Here is a 22,295-nt window from a genome sequence, read left to right as displayed (position 1 = left end):
AAAAATCCACGTCCTTTAAAAATATTTTTAAAAAATCCAGGTCCTTTAAAGAATCCACGTCCTTTAAATTTTTTTTAAAAAATCCACGTCCTTTAAAAATATTTTTAAAAACTCCACGTCCTTTAAAAATATTTTTAAAAACTCCACGTCCTTTAAAAATATTTTTAAAAAATCCACGTCCTTTAAAAATATTTTTAAAAATTCCACGTCCTTTAAAAATATTTTTAAAAAAATCCACGTTCTTTAAAAATATTTTTAAAAAATCCACGTCCTTTAAAAATATTTTTAAAAAATCCACGTCCTTTAAAAATATTTTTAAAAAATCCACGCCCTTTAAAAATATTTTTAAAAAATCCACGTCCTGTAAAAATATTTTTTAAAAATCCACGCTCTTTAAAAATATTTTTAAAAATCCAAGTCGCAAAAAATATTTTTAAAAAAATCAAATTAATCTACGTCCTTAAGGATATGAATTTAAAAAAAATGGGACTTGGATTTTTTAAAAATATTTTTTGCGACTTAAATTTATTAAAAATATTTTCTAGGGACGTGGATTTTTTTTTAAAATGGGATGTTTGTGGAGCAATTATTAAAATTTTTTTTTAAAATATTTTTTAAGTCGTGGATTTTTTAAAAATATTTCGAAAGCGCGCGGATTTTTTCAAAAATATTTTTTGATGGCGCGGATTTTTTAAAATTTTTTTGTTAAGGGCAGTGACTTTAAAAAATGTGTTTTTTTCCTATTTTTTGTAAAAATGTGGATTTTTAGAAATATTTTAAAGACGTAGATTTTTAATATTTTTTTTAATATTAATAGATTTATTATTAAAATGTAATATTTTTAAGGGCATCAATTATTCAAAAATATTTTTAAGGACGTGGATTTTTAATTTTTTTAATATTTTGTAAGGGCGTCAATTTTTCAAAAATGTTTTTCTCGTATATTTTTAAGGACGAAGAAATTTCAAAACTGTTTTTTTACATTTTTCGCGACATGTTTTTTTTTGTCGACGATATTTTTTTTGAAGACTAGAAGTTAAAAACTTCTCCACAAGTGATGTGTTAAGACACGCCGTTCGGACTCGGCGATAAACAGTAGGCCCCTTATCATTGAGCTAAATATGAATCGGGATGCACTTATTGATATGAGAGAAGTCTCCCTTGTCTGTATGGGATGTTGTGGAACAATGTTTTGTTGATTTAGAAGCTATTTTCATAGAAAATCGGAAATTACTCTCACAGAATACCAAAGAGATCTTCTACTAGAAGTCAAACATATCTTCACATAAAAGAACCAAAGTTAAATTCCATTGGGGACCAGAATGTGTTCTCATAGAAGACCCGAAAACATTTTCATTGAAAAGCAGAATATATTTTCATAGAATATTTTCTCGAAGAAGACCAAAGCTTCTCATCATAGAATGCCGGAAAGTCTACTCATAGAATACCAAAAGGTTTTATCATAAGACAAAGAGGTCTACCCATAGAAGAGCAGAAAGTCTTCCAAGAAGACCCAAAGATCGTCTGATAGAAGACTAGGAAGTCTAATTATACAAGACCAGAACATCTTCTCATAGAAGACCAGAAGGTATTCCAGAAAATCTTCTTATGGAATACGAAAAGGGGTAAACAAGGTATTTTCACAGAAATCAGATGGTCTTCCCATGGTTTACCAGAAGAAGAATGGATGGCCTTCTCCTATATGAGCAGATTGGGTACATAGAAGAACAGAAGGTGTAAAAATCAGTGGGTCTTCTCATAAGATACCAGAAGGAGACGTGAAAGACTTCTTATAAAATACCATAAGTTCTTCTCTTAGGAGACCACAGAAGACCAGAACATCTTTTCATGGAAAAAGAAGGTCTTCTCTCGAAGACCAGAAAACCTTCTTATAGAAGATCAGAAAACTTCTCACAAAAGACCATATGTCTTCTTATAGAATAGCAGAAGACCTTCTCATAAAAGGACAGAAAAATCTTCTCATAGAAGACCAGCAAATCAAAAGTTACTGTAACAGAAGAACATACGGTATATTAATATAAGGCAAGTATTTCTCAGAATAGACCAGAAGATCTTCTCTGGGAAGAACAGCACGTGTTCTGTGAGAAGTCTTTACATAAAAGGAAGAATAGGACGACTTCTTATTGAAGGTATTCCAATAGAAGATCATGAGGCTCAAAAGAGGCAATGAGGGCAATTATGTTTCTTACAGATTTCCAAGAGATCTCCTACGCCATCTCCATTTAAGTCAGTTCACAGACATAATGGGCTGTAAGGATCCTAGGGAACTAATTCATTTGAAAGTGTATATAAAGTTTTAATCTTAAAAGTTAATTGAGAAGCTGAATGGACACATGAAAGTATAACAAAGTAACCGAACTAATGTTTTACTAACAGTTAAATGCCCAGATATAAAACGGCGAAATCTGAATGGAATGACAACTTGAAATCGGTCGCGAAATTGCCTAATGCACAAGTTTTAGCGCTTCTTTCTTAATGACTTAATGCCAACACAATTATCTATTGGGACAATAAATTCAAATTTTGTTCATTAAGCAGACCCAAAAACCCGCTGACTAAGAAAATATATCCACATGCGTCTGCATAGCTTTTATATCTCACAACCAACTATCCCACATCTAGTCTTCAAAGGATTTGACTAGCAAAACAACTACAAAGTATTACGCCCACTTAAAATTATAAATGGCGCTTACTGAAATCCTGCAAAATCATGCATTCATCAATTTTAATGGGAAACGTTTCAATCAATCCTCTTAAAATTGCTTTGGCAAAACAAAAGCCCAAGCCTGGCAAATTACCTCTCTTTGTTGTGCAGCACACACTCGAGAACAATGCACAAAATAGGCAACTAATCTGTATTCAAAGAAGTAAAACTCAATAAAAATGCAATGCCATAAGCAATGACAACACAAAAGCGTTCCAGAGAACAAAGGTGTTCCAATGAAAGAAAAACAACAACACTGCTGCTGCACTTAATTAAGATAGCTGCTTTTTTTTGAGGAACTTTACTTTCACTACTCGACAAATGTTGTGTGCATGGCTTGCATTTTATGGGAGCCTTTCCCAGCATCCCAAAAAAATCTAATTAAACTTCCCTTATTCTTCTTTTCGTTGAAAAGGCGGAATTATCAAATTTGTTACAACCGTCGGACAATACACTTACCTGGCATAATAGGCTGCTGCTGCCATGGCTTGAGCTGTTTCCAAACTAACTTCGATTTTTTTGCCATGACGATAGGGTAATTTGGCTGTGCCATCCTCTTCGAGTACCAGCACATCCTGAAATTCACCGGTATCCTCTTCGAAAACAATGGGCAATGCTGAGGGTCGATTATTGCGTCCATTATTGTTGTTGCATTGTAAAGATGCAGCTGATGCGGATGGTGCCGAGGATGAATTATTGTTGATGCTTGTAGAATTTGGCAATAGACCTGCCTTATGTAAAGCCTGTTCCACAGACAGTTGTTGCATGGCAGCCTCAGTTTCCACATCCATTATGTCATTTGTGATTGTTTCGCCCTGTTGGCCAGAGGCAAGTGCTCCTGCTGTTGCTTGTTGTTGGGTGGTGGTAATATTGTTGTTAACCGGTTGGCCAGTTATGACACCTTCATCATGGGCACCTAAAGGATGTTCACGCATACCATTTGCAGGTATCTGGTTGACGTTATGTTTCTCCATGTTATTACTTAAATGCTGGCCTCCATTTCCTGCACTATCCGTGGAGGATGCTTGCATTAACTTTTGTTGTTGTTGATGGTGTTGCAGTTTTTGTTCTCTTAACTGCTGATACAACATGGATTTATGTTCTCCATCGGCTTTGGTTCTTTGCTGAGGATTATATGCAGGATTTTTTGCAGCACTGGAATTTGTAGCCATAACTAAGGGCGGTGGCGCCACATAAGCTGGAGGCTGATTGTGTGTCAGTTTGTTATTGTGGTGGTGCTGTTGTGACTTCTTATCCTGTTCCAGTTTGTCATGGCTGGACTTTTTGTGAGATTTATGGCCCCTGCCAGCTTCACTAGCACCTTGAGCTGCCTGAGCCAGCAATTTCTTCTTTAACAATCTCGATGGAGGCAATGGAGGAGGTATATTATTAACATTTTGATTTCGCTCAGGCGGTGGTGGAGGTAGTGGTAAGGGAGGCCTCTCTTTAATGGTCTCATAGACATGATTTAAGGGGGCTGGTGGTGGAGGTGGTTGTGATTCCATTAGAAAATGTTTCTTGGTATCGACAGGATCCACATATGCATCGGAAAATTGAAAATGTGATGACTGATACAGGGTGTTGGCGGCCGGGCTCGAGGCACTGGGAGGTGCTATAATTTTATTAAATGTCTTTAATTCTCGGGGCTTTTGTGACCAATTTTGCGAACCATTAGCTGTTGTTGGCAGAGGAATTTGAGGCCTGCCGGCATTGCGTTGTATTTGCATGAATTGCTGATGCTGCAGCTGTTGTTGTTGCTGCAGCAGTAATTGTTGTTGCTCATTTTCTGCTGCAAATGTTGTCTGACTCAACAAGTTACGCTCATAGATATCATTCAAGAGATTTGTGGCATTCTTTGAAATTTGATTGAATGTTGATGTCGGCTGCGGATGGTTTTGATGGTGATGCGAAGCATGCTGTTGTTGCTGCGGTTGTTGTGGTTGCATCTTTTGATGTTGTATTGGTATGCGGCTCATTGCTTGGGAATTGAGGGATTTTGATGTTTGTTGGCCATTGCTTAGACGTTGTTGCTGATGTCCTGGCGAGGATAGCAAAAAGTGATTATGTTGAGGCTGTATGTCATAGACAACAGTGCCACCCCCACCCACTTGCTGTTGCTGCTGTTGGCCAGCTGCATTCACATTTGTACCCTTGGTCTTTGGTAAATTTGCAATGTTTACACTGTAATAGGGTTGTTGAAAGTGCATTTGTTTCTGTTGATTTTGTTGTTGCTGCTGTTGTTGTTGAAATTGCATTCTTCGTTGCTGTTGATACTGTTGATATGTTTGTCTACCACCACCTCCAGAACCACCGGCTGTCATTGTATTCCCTGGTGCATGTACAATGGCGGCTGTAGTTCCGTTAGCTACATTTGTTGTTGTTGCTCCAGTATTGTTGACTGTGGCAACATCATTACGTTTCATACCCGCATGTCGTGTACGATGAACAGAGGCCTAGACAGATAGACGAAAAGAAGAAGTAGAATGGAGAGAAAAAATATGTTAAATATTTCTGTTAATTACGGAATTTTGTAATCATCATTGTTGGAAAAAAATTCTTTGTTGATTTTAAATTAAATTCGGAATTATTCTTTCTGGGAAAGAGAAAGAGGGAGAGATTGCAGAGGGTGAAAGTAAGGTTGACCTGTTGCCTATATTTTAATTTAAAAGGTTGTCAGATAGACAAACATTTTAAGAGAACAAACATTTTAAAAATATGAGGCATTGGGATTTTTGAGGCCTTCGTGTCCCTAAAGGGCCTATAAAAGGGTTGTAGAATGCACAGAAAACAGAAAGGGTCTATAGAAGCACCCTTTCTTTCAGAAAGGGTCTATAGAAGCACCCTTTCTTTTAGAAAGGGTCTATAGAAGCACCCTTTCTTTTAGAAAGGGTCTATAGAAGCACCCTTTCTTTTAGAAAGGGTCTATAGAAGCACCCTTTCTTTTAGAAAGGGTCTATAGAAGCACCCTTTCTTTTAGAAAGGGTCTATAGAAGCACCCTTTCTTTTAGAAAGGGTCTATAGAAGCACCCTTTCTTTTAGAAAGGGTCTATAGAAGCACCCTTTCTTTTAGAAAGGGTCTATAGAAGCACCCTTTCTTTTAGAAAGGGTCTATAGAAGCACCCTTTCTTTTAGAAAGGGTCTATAGAAGCACCCTTTCTTTTAGAAAGGGTCTATAGAAGCACCCTTTCTTTTAGAAAGGGTCTATAGAAGCACCCTTTCTTTTAGAAAGGGTCTATAGAAGCACCCTTTCTTTTAGAAAGGGTCTATAGAAGCACCCTTTCTTTTAGAAAGGGTCTATAGAAGCACCCTTTCTTTTAGAAAGGGTCTATAGAAGCACCCTTTCTTTTAGAAAGGGTCTATAGAAGCACCCTTTCTTTTAGAAAGGGTCTATAGAAGCACCCTTTCTTTTAGAAAGGGTCTATAGAAGCACCCTTTCTTTTAGAAAGGGTCTATAGAAGCACCCTTTCTTTTAGAAAGGGTCTATAGAAGCACCCTTTCTTTTAGAAAGGGTCTATAGAAGCACCCTTTCTTTTAGAAAGGGTCTATAGAAGCACCCTTTCTTTTAGAAAGGGTCTATAGAAGCACCCTTTCTTTTAGAAAGGGTCTATAGAAGCACCCTTTCTTTTAGAAAGGGTCTATAGAAGCACCCTTTCTTTTAGAAAGGGTCTATAGAAGCACCCTTTCTTTTAGAAAGGGTCTATAGAAGCACCCTTTCTTTTAGAAAGGGTCTATAGAAGCACCCTTTCTTTTAGAAAGGGTCTATAGAAGCACCCTTTCTTTTAGAAAGGGTCTATAGAAGCACCCTTTCTTTTAGAAAGGGTCTATAGAAGCACCCTTTCTTTTAGAAAGGGTCTATAGAAGCACCCTTTCTTTTAGAAAGGGTCTATAGAAGCACCCTTTCTTTTAGAAAGGGTCTATAGAAGCACCCTTTCTTTTAGAAAGGGTCTATAGAAGCACCCTTTCTTTTAGAAAGGGTCTATAGAAGCACCCTTTCTTTTAGAAAGGGTCTATAGAAGCACCCTTTCTTTTAGAAAGGGTCTATAGAAGCACCCTTTCTTTTAGAAAGGGTCTATAGAAGCACCCTTTCTTTTAGAAAGGGTCTATAGAAGCACCCTTTCTTTTAGAAAGGGTCTATAGAAGCACCCTTTCTTTTAGAAAGGGTCTATAGAAGCACCCTTTCTTTTAGAAAGGGTCTATAGAAGCACCCTTTCTTTTAGAAAGGGTCTATAGAAGCACCCTTTCTTTTAGAAAGGGTCTATAGAAGCACCCTTTCTTTTAGAAAGGGTCTATAGAAGCACCCTTTCTTTTAGAAAGGGTCTATAGAAGCACCCTTTCTTTCAGAAAGAGTCTATAGAAGCACCCTTTCTTTCAGATAGGGTCTATAGAAGCACCCTTTCTTTCAGAAAGGGTCTATAAAAGCACCCTTTCTTTCAGAAAGGGTCTATAGAAGCACCCTTTCTTTCAGAAAGGGTCTATAAAAGCACCCTTTCTTTCAGAAAGGAACTATAGAAGCGCCCTTTCTTTCAGAAAGGAACTATAGAAGCACCCTTTCTTTCAGAAAGGGTCTATAGAAGCACCCTTTCTTTCAGAAAGGGTCTATAAAAGCACCCTTTCTTTCAGAAAGGAACTATAGAAGCGCCCTTTCTTTCAGAAAGGAACTATAGAAGCACCCTTTCTTTCAGAAAGGGTCTATAGAAGCACCCTTTCTTTCTATAGAAGCACCCTTTCTTTCAGAAAGGGTCTATAGAAGCACCCATTCTTTCAGAAAGGGTCTATAGAAGCACCCTTTCTTTCAGAAAGGGTCTATAGAAGCACCCTTTCTTTCAGAAAGGGTCTATAGAAGCACCTTTTCTTACAGAAATGGTCTATAGAAGCACCCTTTCTTTCAGAAAGGAACTATAGAAGCGCCCTTTCTTTCAGAAAGGAACTATAGAAGCACCCTTTCTTTCAGAAAGGGTATATATAAGCACTCTTCTTTCAGAAAAAGTCTAAAAGCAGCACCCGTTGCAGAAAAAGTCTAAAAGCAGCACCCGTTTCAGAAAGTTTCTAACCGAAGCCCCCTTTCTTTGAGAAAGGGTCTAAAAAACACACTTTGTTTCAGAAAGGGACTAAAAGAAGCACCCTTTTACAGAATGGATCTACAGAAGCACCTTTTTTCAGAATGGATCTACAGAAGCACCCTTTTTCAGAATGGATCTTCAGAAGCACCCTTTTTCAGAATGGATTTACAGAAACACATTTTCCTGCAAAAAGGGTCTAAAGAAGCACCCTTTCTATCAGAAAGGGTCTATAGAAGCACCATTTCTTTCAGAAAGGATCTACAGAAGCATCCTTTAATTCAGAAGGAGTCTACAGAAGCACCTTTTCTTACAGAAATGGTCTATAGAAGCACCTTTTCTTACAGAAATGGTCTATAGAAGCACCTTTTCTTACAGAAATGGTCTATAGAAGCACCTTTTCTTACAGAAATGGTCTATAGAAGCACCCTTTCTTTCAGAAAGGGTCTATAGAAGCACCCTTTCTTTCAGAAAGGAACAGTAGAAGCACCCTTTCTTTCAGAAAGGGTCTACAGAAGCACCCTTTCTTTCAGAAAGGGTCTATAGAAGCACCTTTTCTTTCAGAAAGGGTCTATAGAAGCACCATTTCTTTCAGAAAGGGTCTATAGAAGCACCCTTTCTTTCAGAAAGGGTCTATAGAAGCACCCTTTCTTTCAGAAAGGGTCTATAGAAGGACCCTTTCTTTCAGAAAGGTCTGTAGAAGCACCCTTTCTTTCAGAAAGGGTTTATAGAAGCACCCTTTCTTTCAGAAAGTAACTATAGAAGCACCCTTTCTTTCAGAAAGGGTATATTTAAGCACTCTTCTTTCAGAAAAAGTCTAAAAGCAGCACCCGTTTCAGAAAAAGTCTAAAAGCAGCACCCGTTTCAGAAAGTTTCTAAACGAAGCGCCCTTTCTTTGAGAAAGGGTCTAAAAACACACTTTGTTTCAGAAAGGGACTAAAAGAAGTACCCTTTTTCAGAATGGATCTACAGAAGCACCTTTTTTCAGAATGGATCTACAGAAGCACCCTTTTTCAGAATGGATCTTCGGAAGCACCCTTGTTCAGAATGGATTTACAGAAACACATTTTCCTGCAAAAGGGGTCTATAGAAGCACCCTTTCTTTCAGAAATGGTCTATAGAAGCACCCTTTCTTTCAGAAATGGTCTATAGAAGCACCCTTTCTTTCAGAAATGGTCTATAGAAGCACCCTTTCTTTCAGAAAGGGTCTATAGAAGCACCCTTTCTTTCAGAAAGTGTCTATAGAAGCACCCTTTCTTTCAGAAAGGTTCTGTAGAAGCACCCTTTCTTTCAGATAGGGTCTACAGAAGCACATTTTCTTTCAGATAGGCTATATATAGAGGCACTTTTTTCAAGAAGGGATCTATAGAAACACCCTTTCTTTCATAAGGAGTCTATAGAAGCAACCTTTCTTTCGGAAAGGGTCTATAGAAGCAACCTTTCTTTCAGAAGGGGTATACAGAGTACCCTTTCTTTCAGAAAGGGTCTATAAAAGAATCCTTTCTTTTATAAATGGTGTATAGAAGCACCCTTTCTGAAAGAAAGAAGAAAGGGTGCTTCTATAGATCCATTCTGAATGAAGAAGTGCTTCTGTAGACCCTTTCTGTCAGAAAGGGTCTATAAGAAGACCTTTAGAATGTCTTCTATCTATTGAAGTCCGTTAGAATATCTTCTATCTTGAGAAGGCCTATAGAAGAACTTCTAACTGAAGAAGGCATTAAGAATGTCTTCTACCCTTATAACGCCTTTATAATAGATAATCTATCTCTGGAAGATCAATTGAAGGTATTTTATCTGTATATTATCTACCTGCAAAAGACTTATTGAGATCTCCTATCTTTAGGAACTCTAATGAAGGTCTTTTCCCTTTATTTTATTTGTGCTTAAAGAAAATCTTCTACGCATAAAATTTGCTGCTTTCCAAAAATAGCACACAGTATAATTTACATTCATTCAAATCAGATATCTGTGGCAAGATAATGAATCAAACATTTAAATGACACTAAAATAATTAAAAATATTTTTTTAACAAAACCAAAAAAAAAGTTTGAAACGGAAAGCAATGAAAAATCAACCCAGAAAACGTGAATTCGTGTTGATTTTTGTGTAGAACTCAAAATAATAACACACAATAACGAATGGGGAATGGTAGTCCTGAACAACAACAAAGACAAAACAAAAGAAAAAAAAAATTGATGTAAATGCCCAATTTTATGACAAGTGCAACATGATGATGATGACTATGATGCTTCTGTGTTGAGTTTGTGCGTTCAGTTTTTGACAGACAACAGACAGCATAAAATGCTCGTATATACAACAACAACATCAGCCAAACATAGTTTGTTGTCTTCTGCTTTTCGTGGTGAACGAGCGATATGGCACAATCCAGTCGTCAATCATAAATGAAAACAGAAGATAAGTAGTTTGGTCGATATTTATAGAAATGATTTTATTCTTCTTGTCGAGATCACTGGCAATTAATTTGGACACAATATTCAATACAGAAAAATTTCAGATGAACGCCCAAGTGGATTTCAAAAGAATTTCCAAGAGTTAGGCATGCCTAAGGCATAAAGGGGATTCTGTGTTTTGTGGAAATTCCTCAATGATTAATGCTAATTGAAATGGAAATGAATAACACAAGGGAGGATGCACAGGGAGGGATGTTAATGACATTGGCAATTAGGGGAAATTACATTTTGGGAAATAATTTTGGAACATGTGGAATACAAAGAAAACGCATGACAGAAGGAGATATTCTTGTTTTCAAAATTCCATCATTGATTCGTTTCGTTGAAAATGCAAATTGGTTAAGACGTTTACAAGGAATCATACATACTGTGATCGAAATGCTAAATTGCAATTTTTGGGAGATTGTGTGGAAACGTTTTACAAAACAACATTAGGAGACAATTACACAATCGGTTGGAAGCGTTTGATATTCATGTCCCAATTAGAAATGGCAATATTTCATTTCTCATACATACATGCATATTTGAGATTATTTTACACAAGAATTGGGAGCGTCATCTGATATACTAAGTTTTTTGACATTTTTTGTATATTTTTCTTGCAAAAGTTCAATTTTTGTTCGTTGGACAAAATTCACAAAAAATAGCATTAATTTACTTAAATGACCTATTGGGGATCGTTTTAAAAATTTTACAGCTTATAGTACTGAGGGTCAATTTTATGCTTCTAGAGATAATGATATGATATGTGCTCTGTGCACACTACATTCACAACAAAAGAAAATGTTGTTAGTCGGTTTGGCTACAGAAATGTGCCCTTAGCCTTTACCAGCAAAGAATAAAAATAAATTCATTTTCTTTTTTAATTTTTACAAGAAAACGACATTTTGTTGGTAAGTGTAAGGTATTTCGGATTTTCCGAGGCCCTAGTATAGGAAAATTTTAGCATATCCGTGAGAAAAGAAACTCCCGTAATCAGGACCACGAAGTGTGTCCGGTGTAACAATGTCAAAACTATTCGAGAAGAGGGCATAACATGAATTTAAGTGCAATTTTTTTCAATTTTTTTGGGAGGAAGTACTCGAAGGGGAGTGTCTGAAGATTTCAATGACAAATCCAACACCGTCTATTCAAAAATTATGTTTTCTTATTTTGTATCCACCACCACCAGACTGCTTGAAACGGATTTGATTTTATTTCACACATTTTTAATCGTATCAAAGTGTATGCACGGTGCTCTTGAAACAATTTTAAATGGAAGGTGCTTACACCTCGGAAGTTTTTGCGGATTCTGAAACTACAATGTTTATAGATGAGAAAAATCAAAAAACAAAAAAAAAAATCGCCGGAGCGCTTTTTTAATAAATCGCGATTAAAATTGAAATGTTTAGGTGTTGTTTAGGTTTTCACGGTTTTGCTTAGAAACCGCATGTCCTATCAAAATGGGACTAAAGAAAATGTTGTAGCTATGAAAATTCTCTACAAGATTGACCTTTATGGTATTCTCGTCGGTTTTACGGTTTTTGAGATATAGAAGTTCAAATTGGAACAATTCAAATTCAGTTCAATTCTGTATCGCCCCCTTATAAAACAATGTGATGACTGCAAATTCCCAACTTAAACTCATATATCTAAAATAAAAAAATAGTACAACTTAGGATAAGTTACTAAAGCCAGTCTTGTAGAGAATTTTCACAGCTTTAATATTTTCTCAGGTCCCATATCGATAAGACCTACCGTATTCAAGCAAAATCGCGAAACCATAACAAAAAATCTAAAAATTTAAACTGAGCTTCTTTATCTCAAAAATGGTACAGGCTGGGAACAAATATTAAACGCCAATCCTCTAGAGAATTTTCACAGCTACAACATTTTCTTTACCTCCATTTCGATTGGACTTACGGTTTCCAAGCAAAATCGTGAAAACCTATAAAACACCTAAAAATGTGAATTTTGTCCGCGATTTATTTAAAAATCCCTACAGCGATTTTTTCTTGTTTTTGGATTTTTCTCATCTATGAACATTGCTGTTTCAGAATTCACAAAAACTTCCCCTGTGTAAGCGGTTTTCATCAAAAGTTAGTTAAGGCACACCCTTCATGACATTGTTTTATAAGGGGCCGATACACAATTGAATTGAATTTGAATTGTCCCAATTTGAACTTCTATATCTCAAAAATGGTAAAAACTACGAAAATACCATTAACGTCGGTCTGGTAGAGAATTTTCATAGCTACAACATTTTTTTTAGTCCCGTTTTGATTCGACTTGCGGTTTCTAAGCAAAATCGTGAAAACCTAAACAACCCCTAAAAATGTCAACTTACATCGCGATTTATTTAAAAAGCGCTCCGGCGATTTTTTTTGTTTTTTTTGATTTTTTTCATCTATGAACATTTTAGTTTCAGAATCCGCAAAAAGTTCCAAAGTGTAAGCACCTTCCATTTAAAATTGTTTCAAGAGCACCGTGTATGGTGATAAAACACGGCAGGTGCGCCCGATATCTCACGATGGGGGTGGCTGATGTGGTTCAATTATGGGATATGTGCCTCATTGAAATAATGGTTAGACCCCATGTATGTTTGAACTAAATCCATTCCATATCCGTATCCATATCGGTCTAATCCTTAGGGTACCTCCCCCACAAAAGTTCGAAAATAGGAAAATTTGTGCGCACGACAACTCTTGAAGGGAGTAAACGATTTGGTCCATAATTTGCATATCCGGAAATTTCAACCAGACTTACATGAGGTTTCAATATGGACTCAATCGGTTCAGTCCTTCGGGTACCTCCCACACAAAATGTCGGAAAAGTTCAGATTAGGATCTGCTCTCGAGTTGGTTTGATTTTTGCTGTAGCAACTTGTATTCACTGCCCCCATACGACGGTATAAATTTCATCTGGGGCAAGTATTTACATCCTGAGAAAACAGCCTGAAAGGTACAAAAAAACCTCTATGATACCGTGTGTAGTGGTTGGAGCGCAAGATAACTCTAGAACAGATCTGCCGATTCGGTCCAAAATTTGGCCTTAGTAATATTTTGTCCAAACATAGTTTTAGTTCGAAGATAAACCATATCGGTCCACTCCTTCAGGAACCTCCCCCACAAAAGTTCAAAAATGTTCGGAAAAATTGTTCGTACGGTAACTCTTGAAGGGAGTGGCCGAATTGGTCCATACTTTACACATCCTAATATATCTACCAGGTTCAAATATGGACTATATTTGTCTACTCCATCCGGTACCTCCCACACAAAATTTCGGATAAGTTCACTTTAAGACCTGATATCGTATCACTTTGATTTTCATTGAAGCAACTTGCATTCGCTGCTTCAATTGCGATGGTAAAAGTTTTTTTCAGGGGCAAGTCCATACTTCTTGAGCAAACATCCCGAAGGGTGTAAAAACCCCCTATGGCACCGTAAGTAGTGCCTGGAGATCCACTTCCAAAAACTTTTGATCTCTAATACTGATGAAAATTTTTGTCGGTTCAAATTCCCAAAATTTTAAAAAACCCCTAAGTACATACCTTTTTGGGAACAAGTTGTTTCAATACATACAGGCTGAGGGTATATCTCTGTCGGCAAAGCCGACTGATACTTTTTTACTTGTTTGTTTTAGCAACTTGTATTCACTGCCCCCCATACGACGGTATAAGTTTCATTAGGGGCAAGTCCATACTTCCAGAGAAAATAGCATGAAAGTTGCAAAAATCCCTATGACACCGTGTGAGGTGGTTGGAGCGCGAGATAACTCTCGAACGGATCTGCCGATTCGGTTAAAATTTTGGCTTTAGTAATATTTTGTCCGTTTGTTTAAGTTCGAGGATAAGTCATATCGGTTCACGCCTTCAGGTACCTCCCACACAAAAGTTCAAAAATGTTCGGAAAATTTGTTCGTACGGTAACTCTTGAAGGGAGTGGCCGAATCGGTCCATATATCTACCAGATATAAATCAGGTTCAAATATGGACTGCATTTCTCCACTCCATCCGGTCCCTCCCACACAAAATTTCGGATAAATTCACACCTGATATCGAATCACTTTGATTTTTGTTGAAGCAACTTACATTCGCTGCCTCAATTACGATGGCAAGCGTTTTTTCAGGGGCAAGTCCATACTTCTTGAGCAAACAGCCCGAAGGGTGTAAAAACCCCATAGGCACCATATGTAGTGGCTGGAGATCCACTTCCATAATGGTCAATGTCGATACTTTTTTGCTTGTTTTGTTTTATTTTATTTTATTTTATTTTATTTTATTTTATTTTATTTTATTTTATTTTATTTTATTTTATTTTATTTTATTTTATTTTATTTTATTTTATTTTATTTTATTTTATTTTATTTTATTTTATTTTATTTTATTTTATTTTATTTTATTTTATTTTATTTTATTTTATTTTATTTTATTTTATTTTATTTTATTTTATTTTATTTTATTTTATTTTATTTTATTTTATTTTATTTTATTTTATTTTATTTTATTTTATTTTATTTTATTTTATTTTATTTTATTTTATTTTATTTTATTTTATTTTATTTTATTTTATTTTATTTTATTTTATTTTATTTTATTTTATTTTATTTTATTTTATTTTATTTTATTTTATTTTATTTTATTTTATTTTATTTTATTTTATTTTATTTTATTTTATTTTATTTTATTTTATTTTATTTTATTTTATTTTATTTTATTTTATTTTATTTTATTTTATTTTATTTTATTTTATTTTATTTTATTTTATTTTATTTTATTTTATTTTATTTTATTTTATTTTATTTTATTTTATTTTATTTTATTTTATTTTATTTTATTTTATTTTATTTTATTTTATTTTATTTTATTTTATTTTATTTTATTTTATTTTATTTTATTTTATTTTATTTTATTTTATTTTATTTTATTTTATTTTATTTTATTTTATTTTATTTTATTTTATTTTATTTTATTTTATTTTATTTTATTTTATTTTATTTTATTTTATTTTATTTTATTTTATTTTATTTTATTTTATTTTATTTTATTTTATTTTATTTTATTTTATTTTATTTTATTTTATTTTATTTTATTTAATTTTATTTTATTTTATTTTATTTTATTTTATTTTATTTTATTTTTTTTTTTATTTTATTTTATTTTATTTTACATTTTATTTTTATTTTATTTTATTTTATTTTATTTTATTTTATTTTATTTTATTTTATTTTAATTTTTCTTTTATTTTCTTTTATTTTATTTTATTTTATTTTATTTTTATTTTATATTATTTTATTTTATATACATAAGTAGTTATTTTTGTTTGCATTACTTTGTAATGGCATACATAATGACTCCTTCGTCATCTTAATTTGCAAACCCGTATCCGGATATTAGCGATCCATTTCACTAAGGGATCCGATTTTTTTGCTGGGATGTAACTAAAAAATTGAATAAAAATCTCCTTACAATTATGTTTATACCCTCAGCCTTTAGGCTATGAAGGGTATATACACTTTCATACGGGCAAAATGTGCCTCATCGAAATAATGGTTTTAGACCCCAAGTATGTTTGGACGAAATGTGTTTCAGACAATTTGGAGTCGATTGAGCAATGTCCGTCCGTCCGTCTGTCTGTCTGGCTGGCTGGAGCGCACGATAACTCTTGAACGGATAAACCGATTCGGTTCAAATTTTGGCTTTCGTAATATTTTACCCAAACTTAGTTTAAGTTCGAAGATGGGCTATATCGGTTCACTCCTTCCGGTACCTCCCCCACAAAAGTTCGAAAATGTTCGGAAAATTTGTGCGCGCACGATAACTCTTGAAGGGAGTAACCGATATGGTCCATACTTTGCCCATCGTGGAGCGTGTACAAGACTTAGATAAGGTTTCAATATGGACTCAATCGGTCCACTCCTTGGGGTACCTCCCACACAAAATTTCGGAAAAGTTCAGTTTAGGGCCAGCTCGAATCGCTTTGATTTTTATACCCTACACCACTATGTGGGGAGGGTATTATAAGTTGGTTTTGGCCAAAAAGTTTGTAACGCATCGAAATAATGGTCGTAGACCCATACTTATATATATCAAAATGAATGTCTCGACGAGCTGAGTCGATCTGGCTATGTGTGTCCGTCCGTCAGTCCGTCCGTCCGTCCGTCTGTCCGTCTGTCCATCTAAACCTTGTAATCACGCTACAGGCCGCAATTTTGATCAGATCGTCACGAAATTTTGGATGTTGATGGGGGTCCCGGAGGGGAAGAAGCCTATTGTTTTTGGTGATGGTCGGATAATATTTAGGGGTCGGAAAGGGCAAAAAACTTAGGTGGATAAAGAGACAACGTTATTTTCCAAAGCCAATATCTCAGCTTCTATATGGGGTATACCAAAAGCAAAACCTGACAATGAAAGCAGAAAATATCACCTTTCTAATGATGTAAAGTAGGTGCTCGTAGGTGAACAAACAACGAAGATATCGCAATAGTAGCAAATAAAACCCCAATTTTAATTTTTGCGATTTTAATTATATTGACAAATATCACAGCTTTGGTTAAAAGTTTTCCAAAAGCAAAGCCTGACTATGAAAGTAGAAGATCCCGTCTTTACAATGATGCAAACTAGGTCGGCGTAGGTGACCAACTAACGGAGATATCGCAATAGTCGGTAATACATCCCATTTTTCTATTTTTTTGGAAATCACGCTACAGGTCGCAATATTGATCGGATCGTCACGAAAATTTCAGGGTTAATGGGGATGGAGAAGCATTTTGATTTTGGTGATGGTCGGATAATATTTAGGGGTCGGAATGGACAAACACTTATTTGGAGAAAAGTCAACATTTTATTTCAAAGCCAATATCTCTGTTTCTTTAAGAGGTATATCAAAAGCAAAACCTGGAAAGGAAAGTAGAAAACATCACCTTTACAACGGTGTAAAGCAGGTTGTCGTAGGTGGTCAAATAGCAAAGATATGGCAATAGCCGATAATGCATCCCATTTTCCGATTTTTTTGTAATCACGCTACAGGTCGCAATTTTGATCGGATGGTCACGAAATTTTGGGGGTTAATGGGGGTCCCAAAGAGAAAGAAGCCTATTGATTTTGATGATGGTCGGATAATATTCAGGGGTCGAAATGGGCAAAAACTTATTTGGAGAAAAGGTCTACGTTTTATTTCAAAGCCAATATCTCTGTTTCTTTAAGAGGTATATCAAAAGCAAAACCTGGAAAAGAAAGTAGAAAATATCACCTTTACAACGGTGTAAAGAAGGTTGTCGTAGGTGGTCAAATAGCAAAGATATGGCAATAGCCGATAATGCATCCCATTTTCCGATTTGTTTGTAATCACGCTACAGGTCGCAATTTTAATCGGATCGAATTTTTTGGGAGTTGATGCGGGTCCCACATGGGAAGAAGCCTATTGATTTTGGTGATAGCCGGATAATATTTAGGGGTCGGAATGGGGGAAAAACTCATTTGGAGACAAATTCAAAGTTTTATTCTTTGTGAATATATCGGCTTCTAGTAGGGGTATTCCATCGACAAAGCCTGTCAATGGAAGAAGAAAATATTACCTTTACATTGGTGTAAAGCAGGTTGGCGAAGGTGGTCGAACAAGGGAGATACCACAATAGTCGGTAATGCATCCATTCTTCCATTTTTTTGCAGTCAAGCTACAGGTCGTTATTTTGATCGGATGGTCACGAAATTTTGGTTGCTTATGGGGGTCCCAGATACAAAGAGGCATATTATTTTTGGTGGTAGTCGGTTTATATTCCCTAAAAGAAATGTTTACCAGTGAAAAGCTTATGCACAGGGGTAGTGGTGTAGGGTATCACATGGTCGGCCCCGTCCCGACTATAGCCTTTGCTCACTTGTTGTTTTAGCAGCTTGTATTCACTGCCCTCTATACGACGGTACAAGTTTCAGCAGGGGCAAAATCATACTTCCCGAGAGAATAGCCTGAAAGTTGCAAAAAAACCCTATGACACCGTGTGAGGTGGTTGAAGCGCAAGATAACTCTCGAACGGAACTGCCGATTCGGTCCAAAATTTGGCCTTAGTAATATTTTGTTCAAACATAGTTTAAGTTCGAAGATAAGCCATATCGGTCCACTCTTTCAGGTACCTCCCCCACAACAGTTCAAAAATGTTCGGAAAAATTGTTCGTACGGTAACTCTTGAAGGTAGTTGCCAAATTGGTCTATACTTTACACATCCTAATACATCTACCAGATATAGATCAGGTTCAAATATGGACTATATTTGTCCACTCCATCCCGTACCTCCCACACAAAATTTCGGATAAGTTCACTTTAAGACCTGCTATGGAATCACTTTGATTTTTGTTGAGACAACTTGCATTCGTTGCCTCAATTACGATGGTAAAAGTTTTTTTAGGGGCAAGTCCATACTTCTTGAGCAAACAGCCCGAAGAGTGTAAAAACATCCTAAGGCACCATATGTTGTGGCTGGAGATCCACTTCCATAACGGTCAATGTCGATCCATTCCTTTTAGTATCTCCTCCGCAAAACTTTTGAACTTTAATCCTAATCAACATTGTTGTCGGTTCAAATATCCAAAATTTTTAAAACCCCCTAAATACATACGTATTTTGGGAAAAATTTTTTTCAATATACACAGGCTGAGGGTATATCTCTGTCGGCAAATCCGACTGATACTTTTTTACTTGTTTAAAATAGGTTTACGTTTTGATATATCCCCCATATAATGGTACTGACCATTTTAAGGTTTCTAACGACATTATGGAATCAAATTGGCTGAATATTAAAAATTAAACTTTGCTTACTTATGTGTTTTTAATATTTTACTAAAACTACTTTAATGTTTTACTGGGAATGAGAAAAATAACATAGCCCCACAAGCACCTTCTTTCATCTTTTTGAAAGGGTGCTTTGTGAATACTGGGAATAAAAAAAACCAATTTGAAAAATTGCATATTTTCTACCAATAGTTACACTCTGTAACCGGGTACTAAAATAGTTTCGCCATTAACCAAAAATATATTCCAGAACACCCTGTTTAAATATAAAACCAATCTCTTCTCACCACGAACAATTTCGAATATATTTTCATATGAAAACAGTTCCCTTATCTAAATTAATCTCATTATAAATACATGTTTTTAGTGTTGTTGTTTAGAATAAAAAAATGTATACTTACAAATACCGGTGTTGTTACGGAAGATTGTGAGGAATCACCATCACTGTGCCTGAAAAGAAGAAGAAATAAATTCGATGGGAACAGTTATTTAGTACATTTACAAACAAAAATTCGAAAATGTTTTGGTATAGCTGGGACGACAACCAAAAGCAACACATTCGAATTTATAATAAGTGCCAACAGCGACGTTTAGATGTCGCTGTGGGTCTGTAGTTGTGGCAACAACCACTTTAAATATAGTGAAGACACAAACATCTGGTGTTACCAGATAAACAAAAAGGGAAAGGTAAAATGAAAACATTGCTTATGGAGCAGTTTTTTTAAGACGATTCGAAAACAGATATAAAAAACGTCTGTTATTGTGGAAATTGTTATTTCATTGAAAACAAAAATGATTAAATTAATTTTTCAATTTACCTCTTTGGTAATAATAGATCGACTCGAAATAGAAACAAACATTTAAAAATATCATTCAAAAATTACCTTCACCTTGATAGGGCAAATATAAAAAAGAATTAATCTTTAAAAAAGACGGTTAGTTTAAGTTCGAACGAATTTGGTTTTGATTCGTCTTAGAAAAACAGGGCATTAATAAGTGCACACCTTAAATAATATAAGAAAAATCTAAAATTAGGAATATTTCCTAATGAAAATCCATTTTAAACTAACAGTAATATTTACAAGTAGTAGAGAAAATCAAACTCACCTATTACTATCTTCCACAGTTTCCAGGCGTTGTTGTTGAGCTGCTGCGGTTTTACCACTGGCTGAACGGCGATTCGTTCGCTGGGAACGATTTGATTTGGAACGTTTTAACATATTGGATCCTTACTTATTGGTACAATGGTTTGAGACGAAGGAGAACACCTCAAAGTTTTTGGTTCTTTAAGTTAAACAAAATATGCTACAAAATAATTATTTACAAATTGCTGTTATCTCTGGCCTCAGTGGTTGTGCAACTGAAGTAAGTTATTTTCTTTTTGTTCTTTCTGGTTACATCCAACAACCTTTGCTTGTTTGGAATGTTCAATTCCAATAATGGTTGACAACGACGATGTCAATAGTGATTTGATGTTGTTGTTGTCGATGATGATGATGGTCTTGTTCCTTGTATTGTGGGGCAACATTGGTACACAAACAAATTTATCTGCAAAGATAGGAAAACATGTAGGAGTTATTTTTTGTTTTTTTTTTATTATTAGCAGCAATGAAAACAAAAGTCGAAACATAATATTCATTCATGTTTTTCAGATGAAGAGAAGATATGGTTGTGAAAAGATATGGTAATGAAAGTGGGGAATTGATGATTGGGAGATGAGTAACAACAATTTGGTAATTAATATAATTGAAATCTAAACAAATGCGACCTTTGTAATGGGATAAGATGTGACTTGTGTGGCCATTAACAAAATTAGCTAAGCATTGGTTCATATTTAGACGAAAAATTTTATAACGCCGTAAAATATTGTAAAATAATTGTTATTGAAGAATGAAGAACATGACGAATGTACCGAATGTATAAGATCTGCATTAAAATAGTAATGTATCATGCATAATGCATTCTTATAAAACCCAAATAACATGGATAAAGTGTCCATGTTATAACGAGGATGTTATTCAAATAAAGTGAATAAAGAATCTATGTTATCTAAATAAACGTGGGAAAAGTCGATGTAATCCGAGTGACTGGATACGTTGTAATTCAAATAGCGTGGATAAAACATCTATATTATCCACTTAACGTGGATAACGTGTCTCCGATATTCAAATAACATGGATAAGGGTCAATTTAATTCAAATAACGTAGATAAAGTTCCTATGTTATCAAGATAACTTGGATAAGATGCCTATGTTATTCAAATAACGTGGATAAAGTGTCTATGTTATCCAAATAACGTGGACAAAGTGTCTACGTTTTCCGGATAACGTAGATAATGTCTCTCTGTAACCCATATAACGTAGATAAAGTGCCTTTGTTATCAAGATAACTTGGATAATATGAGTATGTTATCGAAAAAATGTGGATAAAGTGTCTATGTTATCCAAATAACGTTGGTAAGTTGTCTATGTTATTCAAATAAGGCGGGAAAGGAGTCTATGTTATCCAAATGACGTGGATAAAGTGTCTATGTTATCCAAATAACGTGAATAAGGTGTCTATGTTATGCAAATAAAGTGGATAAGCTGTCTATGTTATCCAAATGGCGTGGATGAGGTGGATACGTTACTAAATAACGTAGATAAAGTATCTATGTTATCTAAATAACGTAGATAAAGTATCCATGTTATCTAAATAACGCAGATAAAATATCTATGTTATCCAAATAATGGATAAGGTGTCTATGTTATCACAACAACGTATATAAGATGTCTATGTTAACCAAATATCGTGGATAAGTTGTCTATGTTACCCAAATGGCGTGGATAAGGTGACTACGTTACTAAACTAACGTAGATAAAGTGTCTATGTTATCCAAATAACGTGGATATGGTGTCGATGCTATCCTAATAACGTGGATAAGTTGTCTATGTTATCCAAATAAAGTGGATAAAGCGTCTATGTTATCCAAATAACGTGGGTAAGGTGTCTATGTTATTCAAATAACATGGATAACGTATCTATATTATCTAAATAACGTGGACAAGGTGTCTATATTATCCGGATAACATGGATAAGATGTCTGTGTTGTCCAAATGACGTGGATAAAGTGCCTTTGTTATCCAAATAACGTGAGTACGATGTCTATAAATAGCATATGTTATCCAAATAATGTGGATAAAGTATCTATATTATCCAAATAACGTGGATTATGTGTCCATGTTATTCAAATCACGTGGATACGATGATTATAAAGTGTCTATGTTATCCAAATAATGTG

At 34.9% G+C, this 22,295-nt stretch overlaps 1 protein-coding gene across 1 annotated transcript in view; it reads right to left on the bottom strand.

Moving 5' to 3' along the window:
- LOC141392560 (uncharacterized) overlaps nt 1-22,295 on the bottom strand; it is a 245,128-nt gene that overhangs the window by 4,891 nt on the left and 217,942 nt on the right. The window contains exons 5-8 of the mRNA XM_073965495.1: nt 20,123-20,563; nt 19,417-19,465; nt 3,185-5,178; nt 2,820-2,874 (exon numbers count right to left, since the gene is read on the bottom strand). Of these exons, the coding sequence (XP_073821596.1) occupies nt 2,820-2,874; nt 3,185-5,178; nt 19,417-19,465; nt 20,123-20,235 (2,211 nt within the window). The 5' untranslated portion in view covers nt 20,236-20,563. The remainder of the gene's footprint in view (nt 1-2,819; nt 2,875-3,184; nt 5,179-19,416; nt 19,466-20,122; nt 20,564-22,295) is intronic.

This window comes from Musca autumnalis, unplaced genomic scaffold, assembly GCF_047663935.1.
Source record: "Musca autumnalis isolate F117 unplaced genomic scaffold, ASM4766393v1 scaffold_2, whole genome shotgun sequence".
In the NCBI taxonomy this organism is placed as follows: domain Eukaryota; kingdom Metazoa; phylum Arthropoda; class Insecta; order Diptera; family Muscidae; genus Musca; species Musca autumnalis.
This window is presented reverse-complemented; position numbering and strand designations above follow the sequence as displayed.